General features: G+C 40.2%; 1 protein-coding gene across 1 annotated transcript in view; it reads left to right on the forward strand.

Moving 5' to 3' along the window:
• Positions 1–4,686: 4,686 nt before the first annotated feature.
• The window catches only part of csmd3b (CUB and Sushi multiple domains 3b), a gene marked incomplete at its 5' end in the record, with an annotated part of 796,761 nt that continues 776,514 nt past the window's right edge, over positions 4,687–24,933 (forward strand). The window contains one exon of the mRNA XM_079829185.1: positions 4,687–4,861. Coding sequence (XP_079685311.1) covers positions 4,687–4,861 — 175 coding nt within the window. The remainder of the gene's footprint in view (positions 4,862–24,933) is intronic.

Genomic DNA, 24,933 nt, shown 5'->3' on the forward strand with positions numbered 1-24,933 from the left:
TGAGGGTGTGTAAATCATGGGCTAATTTTCATTTTTGGGTGAACTATCCCTTTAATGTTGTTGCGGAGAGAAATTCTATTCTTTCCGGTGAAATCACAAAACAAAATGCACACAAACACGTCCCTGGTCTTAAAGGTCCCGTTTTTCCTGTGTTTTTGAAGCTTTGATTGTGTTTACAGTGTGCAATATGACATGTGTTCATGTTTCGCGTGTAAAAAAAACAGTATTTTTCACACAATTTACTTATCTGTATACCGCTGTTTTCACTGTCCTCAAAACGGCTTGATAGATTTCCTTGTTCTATGAAGTCCCTCCTTCAGAAATACGTAACGAGTTCTGATTGTGCCAGTGGTTCCCGTGTTGTGATTCGACAGCAGCTTAGGGCATGTTGCCCGGGAAGGCCACGCCTCTTACCATAACGGGGAGATGAACGCGCTCAAACTACAGCCCCTGAAGGCCAAACAAAGGTGATTTGACTCCGGGATGAAAATAACAGCGTCTGAACGACATGGCGACAAACACACTACAAACGCAACCGAACGCAACACTTCTTCTTCTCCACATGGGAGAGCAACAAGACCACGCCCCCTTTTTGCATATTCTTGTGGGCGGAGGTTAGTCAACAAACTGTTCTACTGACGTCATTAAAGCAGGAAGTACAGGGATGTAGTCCAAACCGGCCGTTCGCTTTAGGCTTTGAAAGGGAACTTCTGTTCAATAAAATATCTCGCTTGGCATTGAACTTTGAGCTTTATAATTTTACAGGTATTATTTATGCTCTAACAGCAACATTACACACTAACTAAAGTTTGAAAAATGGGATCACGAAGAACAGGACCTTTAATATACAATCATTGGTGAACATGTTTGATTTTAAAGAAAAAAATTAGGGAAAAAAACAAACAGAAAAAAAGGATATGAGGGCACATTAGAACCCGGAACCTTTGATATGGTTTACAAAAATTCTACCACCAGACCACTGGGGAATTTGAATGTATACAGCCGATCTATGTATTTATTCACTAATGCGACGAATCTTGGGACTAATAATATATTTGACGCAAATATTGTTGGTAAATAGTCCCAAAAGGATTATTTCCCAACAAGAATTAGACCTAGAATTCCATTCACTGTTCTGTTTCTTTGAGCTTTATATATATATATATATATATATATATATATATATATATATATATATATATATATATATATATATATATATATATATATATATATATATATATATATATATATATATATATATATATATATATATATATATAAAATAAAAATTGGTCCCCCCAATGTTCAAGACATGGTTCCTCATGGCACAGTAAAGAGTCCATTGAATGCGCATTTGAGAATCTTGGTAGAAGTAGTAGGTAATTTGGGTTCTTTTACCCCCTACTGTTTTTTGCATACTTTTGGTGTACTTTTCATGCTATATGGCAGGGGTTTTCAAACTGGGGTCCTGGGACCCCCAGGGGTCCTCCAGAAGGTTCTAAGGGGTCCCCAGAAAATTTCAGAGAAAAAAAGAAATTAAGCAAAAATTGATCAAGTCTACGGTTTCATTTCTAAATGTTTCTCTCCTTTCTTGCCGTATACAAACTTCCAGAATTGTCTATGTTTGCTTTGTTTCTCTTTAGCAAGTTTTTCTCACTATAGTCCTTTATCTCGCTCACTGGGGTTTTCAAGGCAGTTTTCTTAACACAGTACGTAAGTGGCTTACATACATTTATTGTGAAAGTATGTAAGCTTATACAAATCATTTTTAATTGAAAATGTTCTTCTTCAGGTTTATACATCCAACATTAATAGCCAATTTACATGGGGAAACAATATGTTGTATTAATAATGTCACACTTACTATTTATCTAACAGTTTAATCGTTTTTTCATGCATAAAAACAAATTAATTTTAGGAATCCTTCATAAAGGTTCATCATGTTTGGGGGTCCTTGGCATCATAAAGTTTGAAAACCCCTGCTATATGAGAAGGAGTTGATTTTGGATGCAGCAAAAGCTTGTGGGTTGTACGTTTTCTGTCAGGTCCAGTGTAGTTGGTGCTACCACATTCTGTGCAGGTCCACAAAACAATATATGCGCTGCACAAACTGTTACGGTCGGACTGAAATGATCAGAGTAAATGCCGCTCTGAGCCAGAAACAACACAACGTTTATCCAACTTCTAGATTGTTAACTGGAATAATAGCATCTTCTTTTGGTGTTTTTTTAATAACAAAATGTTTTACTTCTTGCACCGGGCCGGCCCGAGTTGCTGGACATCGAATAGACGTGACGTCATATGTTCTATATGTCAACAGATGGTCTTTTTTGTCTGGAGAGGGTGTTTTCAGTTTTGAAACTTGCATATGTTTACACGGTATATCAAGCTATTTTACTTCAACAGGGAATTTCTATTTTTAAAAGGACCCTTTTAAGATTAAAGATAAAAATGTAGCTTATACAACATAAAGATGAAGGTTCGATCAAAGCGCACTGGAGAGTTGTGTCCTTCATCTAGAGCTCCAGGGAGAGCAATTAGTATACGCAGTGACTTTGGATTAAAAATGTTGGCTAAATGACAATGTAACTAATCATATAGTGCTTGTAATAGTGCCGAGGCTAATGCACCGCTCTCATGTACAGTTCAAACTCACTGGTATATGGAGACTGGCAAACAACACACATTAAAAGTTTATGAATTCTAATTGAATACAGAGTCCATGGATATCATTCCCCAAATGTCCAGTCGAATTGAGACAATCTGGTATTTAAGAGACCTTAACTTGATTTTAATTTGGTGTGTTGACGGAGGGAGGGAGAAGAAGGTTAGTCTCTTGTGCTCAAAGCAGATGAGAAATGTGGATTTGATGAGGTGCAGTCATGATTCATTCTCTGGTGCATTTTCCACTATATCCCTCTCTCTCTCTCTCTCTCTCTCTCTCTGCTGATCCTGTCATTGAGAGACTGCGATGGGTAAAGGTTATATGCTTAAGCCTATGACTATATGATTTATTGCCCTTTCCTTTGTTCAGATGGGTGTGGATCTGCAGGACTAATGAGGACGGAGTTCCACTGTCTAATTAGTGCTTGAGAGCATGTAGTGGCTGAAAAATGGATGAATGACTTTGTTGAGTATACACAGGGATCTATCTATCTATCTATCTATCTATCTATCTATCTATCTATCTATCTATCTATCTATCTATCTATCTATCTATCTATCTATCTATCTATCTATCTATCTATCTATCTATCTATCTATCTATCTATCTATCTATCCATCCATCCATCCATCCATCCATCCATCCATCCATCCATCCATCCATCCATCCATCCATCCATCCATCCATCCATCCATCCATCCATCCATCCATCCATCCATCCATCCATCCATCCATCCATCCATCCATCCATCCATCCTCTGAAGAACCACTGAAGCACCAAAATTGGTCCTATATAGCACTAAAAAAGGTTCCCCTATGATTACGAGCCAAGAACCATTTGTGGTGCCATATAGAACTTTTTTTTTGTGTAGTTAAAAAGGCTTATTAATCAGCCAAAACATGTTTTGATTTAAATCTAGTGTTTTGCACGTTTCTGGGTTTGGTAGGTTTAGCCGATAGAAAATATCTTTAACCTGATATAAAATCAGTGGAAGCCGATGCAGTGTCCTCACTAATATACAGTAGTGAAACAAAAGTGTGTGTGTGTGTGTTTCAGGCACGTGGGAGTGGAAAGAGAGGGGGAATGCTTCTAAGAATGAGATTTGACTGGATGTTTAGCCTGTAGATGGCAGGAGTGTCCTTCTGCACTGCAATCACACAGTCTTAGATCTCGCATGCACTGCCAAATTTCTCACAAAGATGCCTTTCCTTTATGAAATCATTATGATTATGATACCAATGCTAGACTGGTAGAGTAAACCAAGATTATGTGGGCCTTAAGATCGTCAAGCAAATAGTTATTTACACCAGGACCCAAGAAATGAAGAACATTAAATTATTAACACCTCTACAGAATTTTGGACCGAATTAAACATGGAATAGTGTTACAGCAGTTTTCAGATGATGAATGTGTTTCCGTCATATTACGTAAACATTTAAGCAACAAACTCCTCGATGTATCCGTGTGTGGCCAATGGATTGTTTTTATGAGAATTAAGAACTAATTTTGCATTACAAAAAATAATAATAAGCCATGCAAATGAAGCATTTGCATATGCATGCTACTTTTTTTTAAATTGCTGGTGAAAATTAAAACATCATAAACAAGCCTAAGCTGGTTTGAAGGTCTAAAATGCTGGTTTTCATCTCATTTAAATGCTTAAAACGTCTTTAAAACCATCCAATAGATCAGCTTGCCCATTTTAGGAGCTCAGACTCCCACCCCCCCTCAGCAGCTGTTTCATTCATTAAGGTAGCCTACTCATAAATGCATCTCGACATTAAATGTTTGATTTGAGCAATAACGAAACAGTGAGATCACACAGTTAAGCCACCGAATAGCAGCGACTATGAGTGGGTGAGCGAGATCACAGCGCAGAGAGTTTGGCCCCTTTTGGCGAGATGGTTGAGTCCTCGTCAAGGTTGCTGTGGGATCCCAGCATCACCGCTCACTTCGAGCCACACCGCGATCCGCTCCGCTTCTGGCTGAGGGAGAGAACAACTACCTTCATGTGAACATGAGCATAGATGACACAGAGGGGCACAGCGTCAGATCAACGGGATTCCTGGCCGTTTTCAAGAGAGGATGTATTAGATGTGGTCCGGCGGACTCCCGAGCAAAGAAAATGGGGATTAAAACTGGAGTTACATTTTGGAATCTGATATTTTTTATGATGGTCACATGCGTGCGAGGTAAGTCGGCAGTCTCGAGGAGTTATTCGGAGGGTTTTGCATCAATGTATATGGATGGGAACGAGCTTGGAGAGGATGTAGGGAGAGGAGAGCCAACCGTGCAGCAGAATGCCTGAGAATAAACGCGCGTTTACTCAATGCAGGCATTGAGCGAGGACTCAATAAATATTCTTGCAGTATGCTCGAGCGGATACGTGAGTTGCTTGTGCTCGTTAAACGATGGATCACAAAGTAACATATGAGGGCGTAGAGAGATCTTATCCGAGCTGTGCATGGTATAAGGAAACAGCTAATTACTGTATACATGGGGAATCACGAGCGCGTGCTTATTTTCGCAGCTCAATTGGTTGGGGATGGCGAGAGAATCGCGTATTGGTGTAGTAGGCTAAGTATCCAGCCAACAAAATGCACCATTAACACATCTATAAGTAGTCGGGAACTGGCGTGTGACACGGAAGATTTCGACCTTACACTTGTCTCACACGGCATCTCGCGATGGGATTGACGCGTCTGGACGCGTATTGATTAGCCTTGATTTGGGGACCTGGTTTGATTTGAACTGTTGCACGCCGTCTCCATTTATACAATGATCGAACATCCTTTCAATGGATTTATTTGGAGGAGGCTCGGTGTGGGAAATCAAACATACAGGGCTTTTAGAAGAGAAGTTTGCAGAATGTTTTATCTTGGGCTTCTGGTTTCAAAAAAACCCTTTGCATTTTGATTGAATTTAGTAGGGTGGAGGCGAACCCCCGGGCAGCACTTCTGCCTGATGTATCTTGGTCATTACCACCTGCCTAGCATTTTAATTTGCATCAGAGCTGATTCATCTGATGCTCAACGGTGTGTAGGAATAGCACCGCCACCTTAAACAGAAATGTAAATTCATTTGAACTCCTTATATTGTAGATATGCACAGATGAGCTGTTAACAGTTTGATCATTTTTCCGTGTTATTTGATGCTTTAGCGCATCAAGTATGACGTCACGCGGAGTGAAAAGACACAGAAAAGGGATTGATGCGTTTCCCAGTTGGAGAGATATGGATAAACAGCAGTACCGGTGTGCGTAAAGTGTGCGAGGCGCAGTCTTGTTGGCCGATAACCCGTCGCGTGGTGGCAGTGTGACGAGATCCCGAGGATAATTAATGCGATCTAGACCTCATATCACTGCCTGAGAGAGAAAGAGAGAGATAGAGAGAGAGAGAGCGAGCGCTATCCATCCAGTCATTCTGACGTACAGTTGTTTAATGTACTTAAATAAGTAAATAGACGTATGGAATTAAGATACAGTAGACCTTAATGAATAAATAAGAAGCAGAAATGCAGCCTAAGATGGTTTGCTGGTGTTAAGATCAGTCTTCTAGCATGTCCATACCGGTTGGCGTACCCAAACTATCTTTTAAACCAGCAAACTAGTCGAGGCTGGAAGACCATTTTCAGCTGGTTTAAGCATGTTTCCCCCAGCAGGGATGTGGACAGCAGATATATGCTTTAACATCAGCAGGCCTTAGGACTAAACTTAATTATGAACATTTATTTCTACTGGTGCTTGAATTAAACACTCACTGACCTAGAGGTCAGTTGCTCCACGGGAGTCCAGGCGGTAGATTTCTATAAAAACGTGCTTCATCTCTTCTCATTTCTTGCAGCTAAGACATATTTGTGCCTTAGTACAGTTATGCTTAATATTCAGGTGATAAATGGTGCATATGAGACATTAAGGATGAAATTCTGCATAGGCAATTTTAGGATCTACCAACGACAACTTTTTAGTTTGCAGCTTAAACCACATGAAGTGAAAGTGAAGGAATAAATGGACTGGCTGTCAAATAATGGAAGCATTTGTTAACAGAGCGTACATAATTTCAAAGTCTTGTTTATTTTCATAAGTTATGCCATGTATAATTTCACAGTGCTCTTTCAGTTTGTTTGTTCTGAAAGGCTGCTTAATAAATCACATTTTATTGGGGGAACTAATACATGAGCTGCCCTATCGCAAACCTAGTTTGCTTGGCTTTATCAGCAGCCTCTTCGATCTCACTTATTTCGAATTAGTCGCCGTAAACTGACCACAGATGACCAGCTAGAAGCCAAATGTCTACTCAGTGGTTAACATACGGACCCACTGAGGATTAATAGCTGGAAGAGGCATCATACTTGGGATCGGTGCCCTATCTTGCAAGTGTAAAATCCAGCATGTTACAGTTTGCCGCTGTGTAACATCGCCTCTTCTCTGGCTCGCCTGAAAGAGGCTTTTAATCTCCATGAGCAAAGCATGGCTGTTGAAGAGCCAGGTGCAGAGCAGGGTCATTAAAGTCCCCAGATGTCTGCAGTCGAATAGATTTGAGGAACTCCTCTTCTACAAAGTCGTTCGTGTGAGTGTGCACCGCTTGCAGGATGATTTCGAGCAGCCGCTTGCATGCGTGAGGCTTGTCGTGTAACATTTCTGTAGCGTCTCCTGTCAGTTGACAAATGGCACACTGCCCTCAGGTTAGAATTACGTCTCGTGGGAAATCGAGCAACCTTGATAAAATGGATCCAATTAGATGGTTTCTGTTTGTCAGTGGACACGAACATAAAGGGTCGTGAATACCTCATCTGGAGGGAATATGTTACACCGGATTGAGATCCGTGCTTCTGCTGCAGACCGTACTGTTGCTACTTGGATATGCATCACCTTTTCTCCCGCCCTGAGCAGAATCGATCGGGGCTTCGAGTGATTCTCTCACAGTAACAAAGCCTCGCATGGACGCTCAGTGGATCACCAGTAGTTTTCCCTGGTCGCATCTTCAGTTCTTCTCCTTAATAGCTCCTGGTGATCAGCGTTGCATTCGTCATGCTCACACACTCACATCTACTTTGGTCTCTTCACTTGTACTTAACTACATCTGAAGTGTTTAACAGCTTGTAGTATGAAGGGGGAAAAAAACACAAAGACACTGACAGATGGATGCTTTTATAATGGATGATGTTTTAGGAGAAAGGTCTCTTATGAAGCTGTAGTGTTGGGTTTTGTGGTTATTTAAAAAAAAAATGCAGTGTAAGCAGGGTCTAAAAAAAAACTATAAGTGCATACAGACCATACATATTTATTACTCTAAATAATAATGAATAATAAACATGATGCCAAGCCTGCTATTGTTAATAATTAATTTACAAACTTGTGCATTACTGTGCATTACCTTTGCATTGTTTTTGAATTAGAAATAATAATATATTTTAAAAAAAGATTCACTTTCTGCAGGTTTCATACACCAGTAGGTGGAGATAAGTGTCTGTATTATGAGGGACTCATTCAGTCAAACGATTCTGGGATGAATTGTTGAATCATTCGCTGAACCAAGTCATTCAAAAACACTAATTTAGGTGTGTTTTAACCACTGGTTATTCGTTTTGGTTACTCAATGTGAGGAATAAACCAGATGAAATGTTGCCAGCCAAAATTACCAGCCATTTTATCCTGTTTTTTTCCTTGCAATTGAAGCTTGGCGGTGTGCATGGTGTAAGAATGTTTACAAGCACATATACCCAGCCTCATTTTGCATTTTAATTATTGTGTGTCTAGGGCCTGAAATCCTCAAAGGTCACACTTGAGAAAAACAACATTTTGGAGTACACCATTAAGGAAATTCAGATTCAAGCCAGTCTCACAGAATTCCCATGTTATTTCATTAGTGGATTTTGCATTGGATTGTCAGACGGTGTTAATGTTGTTAACTGTGTGTAGCAAAAATATGTTCTGGAAAGGTTTTGTGAATGTTCCCATTAAGTTAAATGTTCAGTTTTTTAAACTTGGTTATTCTTGGCGAACATTAAGTCTGGGTAAACCCAGCCTGATCTGCCGGCGATTTGATTTCGCCCTGCAACTCAGTCTGGAAACCTGTACATTAATTTCTACTGCTTCTGATACACTTTTGCGGGAACCAATCACAGACCGGCTTGGGTTTAACACGATGACGGATAGAGAAGCGATGCCCGTTGATCACGCCTCTCGTGGTCTGATTGGTTGAAGGACAATCCAATTGCGTACAGTCATTTGAATTATGCTCGTTTATCACGCCTCTTGTGCAGTAGAAAATACATAGCAGACTCCCCAGACCAATGTTCAGTCTTTAATTGAGCTTGGTCTGGTGAAAGCCAGACAAGTCAAAGTGCCTTTGAGACGAGTCATTTCACTCGGCGGCCATCTTTGAAACGCCTCTCGGGCAGGCAAGTGCAGCTCCTATCTCTTCGAATGGGGAAACGTCCAATTCTCCAAAACTGTTCGCTAAGCATATTACATTTCATTTTTGAAATCACCAATGAAATCTGTCTCATAAATTTAGTTTCTAAATGTTCAAATCATGACAAAAAAAAAAAAAAACATCCTGGACGAAGCTAATGCGCATTCCTAAACGCGCGTCTGATGACACTGCCTGTTTCTATTGCATCTGGAGCTTCTAACAGCAGCTGTAATGATGCAATGACTTTACTAATCAACGATTGGCTCTTTCATTTAGAAGGCGGGGCGTATTCGCCATATTGGGCTTTGCACTTTCTCCCATAGATATACATAATAAAGGCTAGATGTCTCGTCCGCGCCGCTGGCCAATGGAGGTCGACGTCCGCACCTGGCGGCCATCTTGTCACAGTCAGCTCGCTCACTCGTAACATTGTGTTTTAATGGTGCATAAAGTTTTTAAATAACCATAACTTGCTCAATTTTCTACCGATTTTCAAACTGTTTGGTTTGTTATAAACGTCAGAGATGTAGTTCTGACACTGCATACTTATGAATAATTATTCATAATTTGTTCAAGCATCCAGAATTATTGCCACGTTAATAACGTTTGTAGGAAACCAAAACATTTGTAAATCTGTCAAGATTTCAGCGAGATAAGAGTATTTGTGTTCAGATCACTCGCCTTACATCAGGTACCACAGCGCCCGCCAGAAAGCTTGCCTGTGACAAGATGGCCGCCGCTGTAAGACATCTAGCCTTTATTATGTATATCAATACTTTCTCCCATTCATAAGTAATTGGAGTGCAATGTCTTCCTACACTCGAAAAAAAGGAAGGTGCTATATGGCACTAAAAGTGGTTCTTGGCTCGTAATCATAGGGGAACCACTTTTGGTGCTATATCTTAACAGGTTCTGTATATAGTAGCGGTGCTATTAGCCTCAGTCTTCCCAAAGAACTGGTGAAGAACCGCTGAAGCACCAATATTTAGTGCTATAAAGCATTTAAAGTTTTTCCCCTATGATTATGGGCCAAAGAACCACTTTTAGTGCCATATAGCACCATTTTTTTTAGAGTGTATATGTAAAGTCTTGGATTAAGTGATTAAGTTCAATTTGCAAAAAAATATTGGAATGTTATTTTTAAACGTTTTCGAAACATTTTGAAAATATTTTAAAAATGTTAGACGGACACCCACAAGCATTACAGGGAAAGAAAAAAAAAGTTTGTCCATGCTCTGAGAGAACCTTGCCAGAACGTTAGCCAAAGTACTGAGAACGTTCCCTGTTAGCTGGGTAAATGCTGCATTTCAGTGATGCAACAAGCAAAATGAGTGTGCACATTCAATGCATACTATACATAGTACTATTATTCCATTGACAAACCAACAGCATTCATGCCAGGCGGCTTCCACGGTGGTCTTGTAACTTGAGTGTTGGTTATTAGGGGCCAGCAGGGGGCACTAACAATTTCATTAGTGTGATCTATGGTCCCATTTACCACCTTTTCAGCCAAAGCTTGTAATTGAGCGTCAAGGAAGAGAATAACAAAAGGCTCTGTCCACAAACTAGATGATGAGCACTGTCACGCAATGGTATAGGCTACATGAGTGATGGCTGAGTCGCGACCTCATTACATGTAAAGGGCTTTCAGCGCGTGAAGTACTTCACAAGTGCACACAAACGCTCAGTGATTTATACAAGGATTTTATCTTGACCCAGAAGAACTGATTTTCTTTAAACAGTGTATAAAAGCAGTCTTGTTGTCTCTCAGCGAGGACCGAATCGGTTAATCCAGTGAAAAAATAAATGAAGCACTGTTGCAGCATATACAGCCACATTGAGGAATTCTCCTGACCTTAGAAGAGTGAAAGGCTTCCAGGGCGACAGCTGTGTTGGAAACATGGTCTGATTGGAGCCCTGTGTCTGTCAGGAAGGCTCAGGTGCAGAGGCGTGGAGCCGTCTCATTCTCACCACTACCTGTTGTGACGGAGTTGCTCAGTCCATACACACCTATAAACACATTTACAAAGTGCTAGTGCAGCCGCAGTGTCAAAAAGAGAGAGAAAAGCTGTGTTTGTTTTTATCATGCTGGAATACATCTGTACTACTGCAGTATTCAGCAGCTGCTGTGAGAGTGGAGGTTTAAGGAGCTCTGTATTCAACAGTGGACAGTTTTTTTTTTACTCTGACATCGGTACTCTAGCAAAGCATTTTCATTTTGGGAAAATTTACTGTAATACTGTTCATTCAAAACCGTAATAGTTTTAATCAGGGCTGTGCCCCATTCAGAATTGAACTGTGGGTGCTTTTTAAATTCTAATTATATTCCTGAACTTGAATTAAATTTGACCTCAATTCAAATTAAATTAGATATGCAATATGAAGTTGAATGTAATGAAAATATATATAAATACTATTTTTGGATGGATGGATGGATGGATGGATGATAGACAGACAGATATATGGATGGACGGATGGACAGATAGATGATAGATACACAGACAGTCAGATACACAGACAGAGAGAAATGAACGGATGGATTTATTGATAGATGATAGATAGATAGACAGTCGGATGGATGGATGGATGGATGGATGGATGGATGGATAGACATATATGGATGGATGGATGATAGACAGACATACATATATATATCTATATATATATATATATAGATAGATGGATGGATGGATGATAGATAGACAGTCAGATAGATAGATTGACAGGCGGATGGATGGATGGATGATAGATAGATAGACAGTCGGATGGATGGATGGATGGATGGATGATAGACAGACAGATATATGGATGGACGGATGGACAGATAGATGATAGATACACAGACAGTCAGATACACAGACAGACAGAGAGAAATGAATGGATGGATTTATGGATAGATGATAGATAGATAGACAGTCGGATGGATGGATGGATAGACAGATATGGATGGATGGATGATAGACAGACAGATATATGGATGGATGATAGATAGCTAGACAGTCAGATAGATAGACAGACTTGCAGATAGATAGATAGATAGATAGATAGATAGATAGATAGATAGATAGATAGATAGATAGATAGATAGATAGATAGATAGATAGATAGATAGATAGATAGATAGATAGATGGATGGATGGATGGATGGATGGATGGATGGATGGATGGATGGATGGATGGATGGATGGATGGATGGATGGACGGACGGACAGGGATGGATGGATGGATGGATAGACATATATGGATGGATGGAAGATAGACATACATATATATATATATATATATATATATATATATATATATGGATGGATGGATGGATGGATGGATGGATGGATGGATGGATGGATGGATGATAGATAGACAGTCAGATAGATAGATTGACAGGCAGATGGATGGATGATGGATGGATGGATGATAGATAGATAGACAGTCGGATGGATGGATGGATGGATGATAGATAGACAGTCGGATAGATGGAGGGTGGATGGATGGATAGACAGATATGGATGGATGGTTGATAGATAGACAGTCAGATAGATAGGCAGACAGATGGATGGATGGGTGGGTGGATGATAGAGATAGATAGACAGACAGACAGACAGACAGACAGACAGACAGACAGACAGACAGACAGACAGACAGACAGACAGACAGACAGACAGATAGATAGATAGATAGATAGATAGATAGATAGATAGATAGATAGATAGATAGATAGATAGATAGATAGATAGATAGATAGATAGATAGATAGATAGATAGATAGATAGATAGATAGATAGATTAGGGCGATATACCGTAATTAGAGTGTTTCTGTACAGTGCTATATTTAGCAGAAGACTGGCAAATTTCCTAGAGATGTTGGACCTAGACCTCTGGCCTCATCAGAATGTCCATGAACACAGAGCCAAGCCTTTATGGGTCAACTTCTGTGATTGAAGAAATGACATCAAAGTCCATTCTGAAGTGCGTTGGCTCGACAGAGGAGTCGCCGTCCCTCGACCACAGCCAATGGCGATGATTCAGAGGAGGTGGGAGCGCGCGCCGTTATGCGATTGACCTTTCGGCTTGTGGATCCGCGAGCAGGTCGCATGCGCCGTGGCTTTCACACTTGATTCCTTCCGCCTCATTGTTCTCAGCCGAGATGCGTTTAGTACAGTCAGTGATATATTTGCGGCCTCATTGTTTCACAAGGGAGGCTTGTTTGTGTCTGCTGCTCATGGTGGGCCTCTTGTTGGAAGGGAAAATGGTTGTCAGTAGGATCTGGGTTCCCTGGAATCGGGGCTGCCTCACGCCGAGCATCTCTGCCAATTTCCTCAAAGCTCATTTACTCTTTTCTCCCTCCAGTTCCCCTCGCATATGTTGTTTCCCTTTCACAGACAGCAGATATAAATAATATCTCTTTGGGTTCGCATCAGATACCTCTGGAGTGATATTTTTGTCGCGTCCACTAATAAAGGAAGAATGACAGGGATGCCTGTCGTTGGCTGGAGGAATAACCACAGCTGGACTCAAATCTGGACAAACTTGACCCCTTGACCTTTCATTCCTGGCTATGGGGAGGACGCAGCTGTTTGCATGTTGTCATAATAGATGATTCCATAAATTAATAAACCCATTTTTTTCCCCCAGAACTCCCTGCACTACAATATTAATGCTATAGTGCTTGTGACTATGACAAACAGTCAACAGAACCCAAGATGTTTTGCTACATTTAAAGTACTCGATGCCCTGAGCGAACTGTAATTCTTAGAACTATATCTCACACTGTCTTATTTAATAAAGAGGTTTTAGCTTTCCCGCTGAGCGGCTGTTTTGAAGCATCGCCGTTTCAAGTTTCAGGCGCCATTCAGCTGAATTGTACCACCACAATAACCTATTTAAATGATTTAAAATAGTTTATTATGCAATGCTTTTCTACTTCGTTCCGGCTCAAACGCTGCTGAATCACGACGCCCCCCCCCCCCATAAGTTCATCAGATAACGCAATCTCAGAGCACAATCTAATTAAAATGGCAAACATTTTAAATTAGTGCATGCTTTTTTTGGAGCGTGTCTATGCAGTTTGAGATATGCAAAATGCTACTTCATCAGTTTTACCATCGGTCAAAGTCACCTTGAGAACATTTGTTCTAGTCCAGCAAGATTTCAAACCAAAGTTTGAGTTACGGCCCTTCACCGGTTGATTTTGCGTGCTGTGAATGCAGATATTAGGCATCCATAATTAAGATCCATCATCATTATGCATATCTGAGAGTTAATTTTCACGCTGGAGGCTTAATTGCCATCCACGTCACATGGTCTGTGTCACATGATTTAACGGTTGTTTATGGCAGGAGGTTCGCTTGATGATCTGTGGCCTTTTAACCCTCTGGTGCTCTTAGTTTAGGGGTTGCATTAGTTGTCTTGCCGGTCATAAGTGACCGGACACCTAAAAATTAAACTTCCTCCACCCCAGTAAAACCAATGCAATTTATTTTTCTTCAATAATATTTGTTCTTTTTAATTTTGTATTTTGAGATGATTTGATGGTATTTTTTTATATTTATGCAATAAGTATGGTCTATTTTTTCCATTGAAAATTATAAAAACAAATTTTATTTTATTTTTTATTAGTGCTGGGCATCGATTAAAAAAATTAACTAATTAATCAAATTTTTTTCTGTAATTAATCACGATTAATCGCAAGTTTTTAATATTTTACGTTTTTAATATTTTGATATTTTAATAATTTCAGTTACTCTTCAAATTAATGTATAAACAATTTAAAGACAGCATATTTTAAATATGTGTTGTATTTTCATGTTTTATGAATGAAGGCCAGTATCACTGAAGTCTCTATGAAACATTAATGACGTTACATAACAGTATAACTGAAAGCTCCCAATTTCAACATTTATTAGGCTTTAAAAAAACTTTTAATTTAAGTGAACTTAAAACAATCTTTACATAAACCCAAAATAATAAATGTTATATTTACCCATGGCCTTCCCTGTTATACATATACAGAAATATAATAGTTATCTTTCTTGACTGCATAAATAATAAATGAAATATAGATGAATCATCATTAAAGCTACAATTGTCTCTGTTCCCGTTGTTCTGTGATGAACATTAATGACATCATCATCAGTGCTCCTGTCACTTTAAGAACAGCCGCGGATCTCACGCGCTGTCCCGCGCATCTCATTTCCTCACAACTCTTTAAGTTCATTTAAGTCGTTATTTAACTAATTTAAGACTCTAATATGAGAATACTCAAAATCCTCTGTGTTATTGTTTGTTCAAGAGCAAAAGAGAACTCGATGTGAGCAGGAAACTGACGCGAGTCTGTCTGTGCGTGGAGTGTGTGTGTGTGTGTGTGTCCCTTGATTAGCTGACATAAGACGCATCCACACAGACAGGACACTGACACACACACACACACACGCACACACACACACACACAGGACATTGGCATACAGCGCGTTCGCTTGTGTCTTGTCGCTTGGAAGCATTTACATGAATAAGAGCGTGATGATCATGTAACGCTAAGCAAAAATGGATATAAAAACGGACGCTGCGTTATTTGCGTTAAATATTTTTAATGCGTTAAGCTGAAAAAATGAATCGCCCGCGTTAACGTGTTAATTTGCCCAGCCCTAATTTTTATAATTGCAGTATTTCAGGTTAAAATAGAGACTAGGCCTTCAAAATATATTTTTTTGAAGGCAGATTAGCGCCCTCTTTTGGATTTATTTGAGAAATCAAGCAACCATGGGTGTAATAACTAGAGGTCTCTATGGAGAGGCTTGAGAATTCCCTAGTTCTGTTTTGAACACATTACATTTTTTTTTTTTTGATGGATTTGAATATATATTTAAAACATCTCAAAGACTATTTATTATAAAGTTTATATATATATATATATATATATATATATATATATATATATATATATATATATATATATATATATATAATTTTTTTTGTTTGTTTGTTTGTTTTTTGTTAGAAATATAGATTTTTTTTGTGTTTTTGAAGATTTCCCATTCATTTCCTATTGTGTCATTTTTGTCCGAAAAGCACAAGTGGGAGTATTTTTTTTACGACCACTTAGCATGCTGGAATCATGCCCTCAATTTTTTGGTGTGTTTACATACCTAATGCTAGAAAAGTTTCATATCATTCTGATGAAGCTGTGATTTTTTTAAATTCCAAATATGGTTCATAAGTTCAGTTTTTCATAGGTGTGTGTGAGTGGATGTGTCAATATCACACTCTTGATGTTTTAGAGTGTCACCCCTTTACTGCTGTGTACTTTTTTCAGCATTGTGACCGATTTGTAGATTGTACAAACAAATATTCTGAGAATTTTTGTGTTTTTGCCGCTTTCCCATTCATTTCCTATGGTCGGTCATTTATGACTGAAGACAATGAACGCTACTTTTTTTTTTACGACCAGTTAGCATGCTCAAATCATGACCCCAATTGTTTTGTGTGTTTACATACCTAATGCAAGAAAAGTCACCAAGTTTCATATCATTCCGATGAAGCTGTGATTTTTAACATTTCAAAACAGAAAATTGTCCCGTCAGAAATGACCGAAGAGCACAATATTACTTTGATGGAATGGGGACTTTTTTTACAGTCTGCATTGTTGCGAAGAGCTTGGCGTCCCGCCTTGAACAGTGTGAAACGAGGATGATTTTGCTCCAGCTGTTTCCTGTTTCTTTCTGTACCTGCAGAGGGCTGCAAATCTAATGCTGAAACAGTTCTGGAAGCACTTTCGCTCCGCAGAGGAAAGAACAACCTCTTGTTTCAACAGAATTTATATGCTTCAGAAGGCCAAGGTCTGGCTGAGGGAGTTATAATGACTATGTTTAATTGCTCTATGATTTATTGTCTGGCTAAGCTAGTATGCGCAAAGCCACTGTGGTATTAAGTGAGTAAGTGAGGTTTTATAAATAATATTATTGGTCTTGTTAAAAGGTTTAATGGACTTTCAGTGCTTTAATTACTCTGTGAGAACACACCAGAATACATGTGTCTCAACTATGAGGCCGATCAATAATAGTCCGGGGGAGAGGAAGAGCAGGTTTTGTTGTAATTATGATGTCAGCACCAGGTTTCTTCGAGATATATCTGTCCGCAGAGCCGCAGAGCCGCAGAGCCAGATGACGGTCTCCAGAGTCTAGGCCAGTGTCAAAATGGAGGTTAATGGCAGAAACCTAATGCATTGATTCATTATTTCAACACTGTGTATACGTTTCCCATTAATGCTTTTTTTTTTTGTTTGTCATGCTTTATTCAATTTTACCACAATGTCCAGTCCCTCGTAAAACATCTACTATATCACAAAATAAATGACTATAAATTGTTCCAAAAATAATTTCATTAAAGTACATATATTTTAATGCAAACTCTTTTACAATGCATCACATTCCTATTTCTACAGTATATGACGCTTGTCACGTGACACTTCATAGGCGCTGCACTCTAAAAACTGCTGGGTTAAAAATAACCCAAGTTGGGTTGAAAATTGACTAACCCAGCAATTGGGTTGTTTTAACCCAGCGATTGGGTTGTTTTAACCCAGTGATTAGGTTGTTTTAACCCAGCGGTTGGGTTACATTTTTGCTTAAAACAACCTAATTGCTGGGTTAAAACAACCCAATTACTGGGTTAGTCCATTTTCAACCCAACTTGGGTTATTTTTGACTCAGAATTTTTTAGAGTGTGTATTCAAAATATTCCTAAACTTGTAGATTGTGAAATGTCTGATATTCAAATTCTCGACTATGTGTAAATAAATTGATATTATCTTTTAAATAAATGAAGGGAACCAACATGTTTTCGGAGTTCGGAACGCTTCTCCATTAGACGAGCGCTGAGCCAAAGCGTGAAAGCAGATGTGAATTTAGCGCGATGATTAGATCACTCACAGCTAAATTGTGAAGTGCCTTGAAACGCCCAGCATTATTCAGTGTGTTGACTTTATTTCCACTGAAACAGGAAGACAGGGCGGGACATTGAACAGCTCCTCCCCTTTTATAAAATAGCCAATAGTGTTTTGTTTATATCACAGCTCGTCCAGAGCCGTTGAGCTCGGTAAAGCCACAATTTCCTCCTAATCGCTAACCGTTTCCTGTCCTAATCTCCTCCATATGGCTTTAAAATATCATTCTGTGCAGAATTCAAAGGATCCGATACGTTTGCTGGTTGGTGGCGAATTGATCACATGATCCGCTCTGTGCTATCGTGTCTCTGGACCGGAACTGTGGCTGTCTGAATCTCACCCTATTCCCTATATAGTGCACTGTCAGAATCCTTCCCTATCCTCTATACCTATATAATACCGTGTCTGATCGTTCCCTATCCCCTATTTAGTTCACTGTCTGATCGTTCCCTATCCCCTATATAGTGCACTGTCTGATCGTTCCCTACCCCCTATATAGTGCACTGTCTGATCGTTCCCTACCCCCTATATAGTGCACTGTCTGATCGTTCCCTATCCCCTATTTAGTTAACTGTGTGATCGTTCCCTATCCCCTATATAGTGCACTGTCTGATCGTTCCCTATCCCCTATATAGCGCATAGTCTGATCGTTCCCTACCCCCTATATAGTGCACTGTCTGAATCATTCCCTATCCTCTATATAGTGCCATGTCTCATTGTTCCCTATCCCCTATATACTTCACTGTCTAATCGTTCCCTACCCCCTATATAGTGCACTGTCTGAATCATTCCCTATTCTCTATATAGTGCCATGTCTGACCGTTCCCTTTCCCCTATTTAGTTCACTGTCTGATCGTTCCCTACCCCCTATATAGTGCACTGTCTGATCGTTCCCTATCCCCTATTTAGTTAACTGTGTGATCGTTCCCTATCCCCTATATAGTGCACTGTCTGATCGTTCCCTATCCCCTATATAGCGCACAGTGTGATTGTGCCCTATCCCCTATTTAGTTCACTGTCTGATCGTTTCCTACCCCCTATATAGTGCACTGTCTTAATCATTCCCTATCCTCTATATAGTGCCATGTCCCATTGTTCCCTATCCCCTATATAGTTCACTGTCTGACCGTTCCCTTTCCCCTATTTAGTTCACTGTCTGATCGTTTCCTACCCCCTATATAGTGCACTGTCTGAATCATTCCCTATCCTCTATATAGTGCCATGTCCCATCGTTCCCTATCCCCTATATAGTGCACTGTCTGATTGTTCCCTATCCCCTATATAGTTCACTGTCTGATCGTTCCCTATCCCCTGTATAGTGCACTGTCTGAATCATTCCCTATCCACTATATAGTGCACTGTCTGAATCGTTCCCTATCCTCTATATAGTGCACTCTCTGATCGTTCCCTATCCCCTATATAGTGCATAGTCTGATCGTTCCCTACCCCCTATATAGTGCACTGTCTGAATCATTCCCTATCCTCTATATAGTGCACTGTCTGAATCGTTCCCTATCCTCTATATAGTGCACTCTCTGATCGTTCCCTATCCCCTATATAGCGCATAGTCTGATCGTTCCCTACCCCCTATATAGTGCACTGTCTGAATCATTCCCTATCCTCTATATAGTGCCATGTCTCATTGTTCCCTATCCCCTATATAGTTCACTGTCTGATCGTTCCCTACCCCCTATATAGTGCACTGTCTGATCGTTCCCTATCCCCTATTTAGTTAACTGTGTGATCGTTCCCTATCCCCTATATAGTGCACTGTCTGATCGTTCCCTATCCCCTATATAGCGCACAGTGTGATTGTGCCCTATCCCCTATTTAGTTCACTGTCTGATCGTTTCCTACCCCCTATATAGTGCACTGTCTTAATCATTCCCTATCCTCTATATAGTGCCATGTCCCATTGTTCCCTATCCCCTATATAGTTCACTGTCTGACCGTTCCCTTTCCCCTATTTAGTTCACTGTCTGATCGTTTCCTACCCCCTATATAGTGCACTGTCTGATCGTTCCCTATCCCCTATATAGCGCACAGTGTGATCGTTCCCTATCCCCTAAATAGCGCACAATGTGATTGTTCCCTATCCCCTATATAGCGCACTGTCTGATTGTTCCCTATCCCCTATATAGTGCACTGTCTGAATTGTTCTCTATCCATGTAGAAAATAGTAAATGTGTGAACAAGTGTCTGATTTCAACCACAGCTTCAGCATCTGTTTATAATGTAGGGGGCGGGGCTTCGGATTCTATAGAGCATTTGATTGGACAGGAAATGTGATGTCATCAAAATCACTGATCCATATTGGCAGAAGTGAGACTGTAAGTTTTGAACGCTTATATGTATGTTTTGGAGCACACTTATAGATAACAGAAAGGACTCAACAGAACACTGCTTTCCCATTGTTTTTCTTAGTAAACACATGCTAGACGGACGCTTTGACCTTCGTGCTTAAAAACGCGGCGACATTTTTTAATAATTCGATGTCATTATTCCAATCATAACATGCTAACGTTTGCACAGTGGCTTGGTTGTGTGTGTGTGGTGGGCTTCCGTCTCATGAGTATCAATAATGTGGCCAATATCATGCGATCTGACATACCAAAGCGTTGATATCACACAGCCTCTGCTTTACAGCAAGATCACTCCGGGATCGTATCGCACAATCTGACAAGCAACAATCGCAAAATAGTCAAGACAGAACAAATCGCCGAGTGTGCACCGCTTCACACCCCTGTCAGTCGCTGTAATGCTAACAAAAAAAAACAGCACTGCGGCGTGTGATAACCTAATAAACCTGTAGTAGAATCAAAGACTCAGAGCTCAGGATCTGCATCGCATAGCAACAATAGAGAAATCACACACACCAACATGAAGGAATGAAAGCAAATCCCTCTAATTACCTAGAGAACGTTTGACATTTTTCAGAAGTTCAAGACAGGTGTAATTAATGCTGCTAGTACTTTTTTTTTGGGTAATAAGCTATTTTTTTATATTCCAGTAGCACAGTACTCACACCATCACCCTTTTTTCCCAGCTGACCTGTCGTGACATTTGGCATTTCTTAAATGACTTTTGCTGATACGACCAATAATTAGGAATGAAAAACACTGGGTTTTCATTTTCTAAGAGGCTCCTTGGCTAATTGGCTTTTTGTTGCTGTGCAGTTTTGACAGGATCTAGTGCTTCACCTCTTAATAAAACCTGCCAAAAGAGTCACCATTACACACCAGTAAGGTAGCGGCCATGACCATGCATAGATTCCTGTAATGATTTGATTTCTGGCAATGAGAGGAAGTCGCATCTGTGGTCTCATTATAGTTTCCTCGGATCAGGCCCTCTTCAAGACGCAGAGGATCTGTCTGTCCTCCTACACTTTACATTGGCTGAGAAAATTAGGCTGTTCTGGAAGTTACACGAGTGAAGTAAAAGGTGTAATTTGACCTGTTATTTACAATAATTTGTGACTTTTCCCATGTGTGTGTGTGTGTTTAGTTGCTTCACACCACCGCTGAGGATCCACAGACCGTTATGATCTAGTGTGTATGGACTATAGCTGCTAATTTTTACATAATTATAATCTGCACACAAAGTAGAAATTGATACCACTTAATTGGATGTATAACATTAACTAGATCTTAATGATCTCTGAATGATGCATTTCAATTTAGCAACTAACATTAAAGTCCACATGAAATCAAAATAGATTTTTTTTTGCGTTTCGTATGAATATGTTAGTGTTATCTATAATCTAGTGCGCTCCAAAACAATGACAAAATTCACATTTAGAAGATATAAGCGTTCAAAACTTAGTCTCACTTCTGCCAATATGGATCAGTGATTTTGATGACATCACTCTGCACTTCAGCTTCTCGTTACAATTTCTGTCCAATCAAATGCTCTCTAGAATCTGAAGCCCCGCCCCCTACATTAGAAAACAGACGCTGAAGCTGCGGCTGAAATCAGTCACCTGCTCACTATTTTTTACATGGTGAATGGCACATAGTGCACTATATAGGGGATAGTGAACGATCAGACAGTGCACTGTATAGGGTATAGGGAATGGTCAGACAGTGCACTATATAGGGGATAGGGAATGGTCAGACAGTGCACTATATAGGGGATAGGGAATGGTCAGACAGTGCACTATATAGGGGATAGGGAATGATCAGACAGTGCACTATATAGGGGATAGGGAATGGTCAGACAGTGCACTATATAGGGGATAGGGAATGGTCAGACAGTGCACTATATAGGGGATAGGGAATGGTCAGACAGTGCACTATATAGGGGATAGGGAACGATCACACAGTGCATTATATAGGGGATAGGGAATGGTCAGACAGTGCACTATATAGGGGATAGGGAATGGTCAGACAGTGCACTATATAGGGGATAGGGAACGATCACACAGTGCATTATATAGGGGATAGGGAATGGTCAGACAGTGCACTATATATAGGGGATAGGGAATGGTCAGACAGTGCACTATATAGGGGATAGGGAACGATCACACAGTGCATTATATAGGGGATAGGGAATGGTCAGACAGTGCACTATATAGGGGATAGGGAATGGTCAGACAGTGCACTATATAGGGGATAGGGAACGATCACACAGTGCATTATATAGGGGATAGGGAATGGTCAGACAGTGCACTATATAGGGGATAGGGAATGGTCAGACAGTGCACTATATAGGGGATAGGGAATGGTCAGACAGTGCACTATATAGGGGATAGGGAATGGTCAGACAGTGCACTATATAGGGGATAGGGAACGATCACACAGTGCATTATATAGGGGATAGGGAATGGTCAGACAGTGCACTATATAGGGGATAGGGAATGGTCAGACAGTGCACTATATAGGGGATAGGGAATGGTCAGACAGTGCACTATATAGGGGATAGGGAACGATCACAGTGCATTATATAGGGGATAGGGAATGGTCAGACAGGGCACTATATAGGGGATAGGGAATGGTCAGACAGTGCACTATATAGGGGATAGGGAATGGTCAGACAGTGCACTATATAGGGGATAGGGAATGGTCAGACAGTGCACTATATAGGGGATAAGGAATGGTCAGACAGTGCACTATATAGGGGAAAGAGTAAAGTTATGCGCAATACACGCCAGTCCCACGGTGAAATTCAAGCCCTGTAACAGCAACAATATTCATCTGGAGCAAATGAAACAAATAAGGAGAGATGAGAGAGAGAGAGAAAGCACAGCTGGTATTGCGTATCTATTCTCTGGAAAATGAGTATTGGAAGCGTTACAGATATTTCAATATTGTATATGTATTGAAAAATATGTTAATTATTTTTATATTGCTTATTGTTAAATGTTACAAAGTTTGGAAAGCTAAATGAATGGTTTTCCATCCAAGCAATTACAAATGAATGAATTGAACAATGGCGCATTGGGACTCTTCGGTGTGAAGGAACCCATACACATTTAAAATCTTGCTGCGCATGCTTTTGTTCTGAAAATGTGTTAGTATACGCCTTTATTCCCCCGTTATCAAATGTGGCACCTTTCACATCTCCACATGTCCTTGTGTGTAGGGATGAGGAATATCTCGGTGAGTATCAGGGATTACTAATGTCTTTAAACGCAAATGTCAACCCTGCAGAGGCTGCACACTTAATGTTGAATCATGCTGATGTTTTCATTCGGGCCCCCTCGCACAAATCTGAAGATATATCGAGCCTTTCCTTTGGGATTTCCAGACCCTAGTTTAAATGTCAAGTGTTCCAGCCGGAGATGGCGCACAATGCCTTCAGAGCGCTTGCCTCCTGCTCTCTGTGGCCTCCGTCGTTCCTCTGTATATTTGCCTCTCCTCTTCCACCTTGACTCTGCTCCCCGCCGTCACAGTATAAGGCAGGTGTATTCCAGCAGTGGGATTGCTTTCATACGTACAGCGGTTCTCAGTGGTGGAGCTTGCTCACACACACACACACACACACACACACACCAACAGGTTGCTGAAATACTGTGCGAATGCTCACCAGTTGTTTGCAACGCTTGAAGGGTTTTCTTTTTTTCATCTTCTCTTGTATTGATCTAGTCTCCATATGTAATGACATCCATGCTGCATGGCTTTAATGTCAGGCGCTACATGCCTTCTGCACTTCGTTGCTTTTAATTTGCCTCTTTGAGTCAGACATCCCTGTTCTTCCAAAGCCCCCGATACATTAATTAAAGGATTTCTGCAACAGTGTACTTCAGGAGCCAGAGTTATGTTAGGGGTGGCAGTAAAATGATAAATAATCACTTACTACCATGTGGAATTATAGCCCAACTCTGCCTTGTTTTGAGTCAGACCCTCATGTTTATTTTATGAGCTGTTGTGAAGCTAAAATAGCGTGACAGTCACTAGTGTCAAGTGTACCGGTGTAGACTTTATCCTGTGAGGTTCTCGGGATCTGTCATCACAAAGGGAGACATTGGTGTTATTTTGTTATTTTTAGTGAATTCTGCTATACATATTAAGCAGGAGTTAAAGAAAAGCGCAAGTTTAGACAGCATTTGGCTCCATTTTTAGTGTTGTTTAGGGCTTGACGTGAACACCCACCAACCCACCTCTACTAGCCACTTTGGTGGGTCGAATTTTATATATATATATATATATATATATATATATATATATATATATACAGTCTAAAAAAAAGGTTCTATATGGCACCACAAATGGTTCTCGGCTCGTAATCATAGGGGAACCTTTTTTTGTGCTATATAGCACCAATTTTGGTGCTTCAGTGGTTCTTCAGCGGTTCTTCAGAGCTTCTTCACTGGGTCTTTAACTAAGGTGCTATATAGCACCTCTGAAGAACCGCTGAAGAACCACTGAAGCACCAAAATTGGTGCTATATAGCACTAAAAAAGGTTCCCCTA

Source organism: Gobio gobio (assembly GCF_949357685.1).
Source record: "Gobio gobio genome assembly, chromosome: 11".
NCBI classification, from domain to species: domain Eukaryota; kingdom Metazoa; phylum Chordata; class Actinopteri; order Cypriniformes; family Gobionidae; genus Gobio; species Gobio gobio.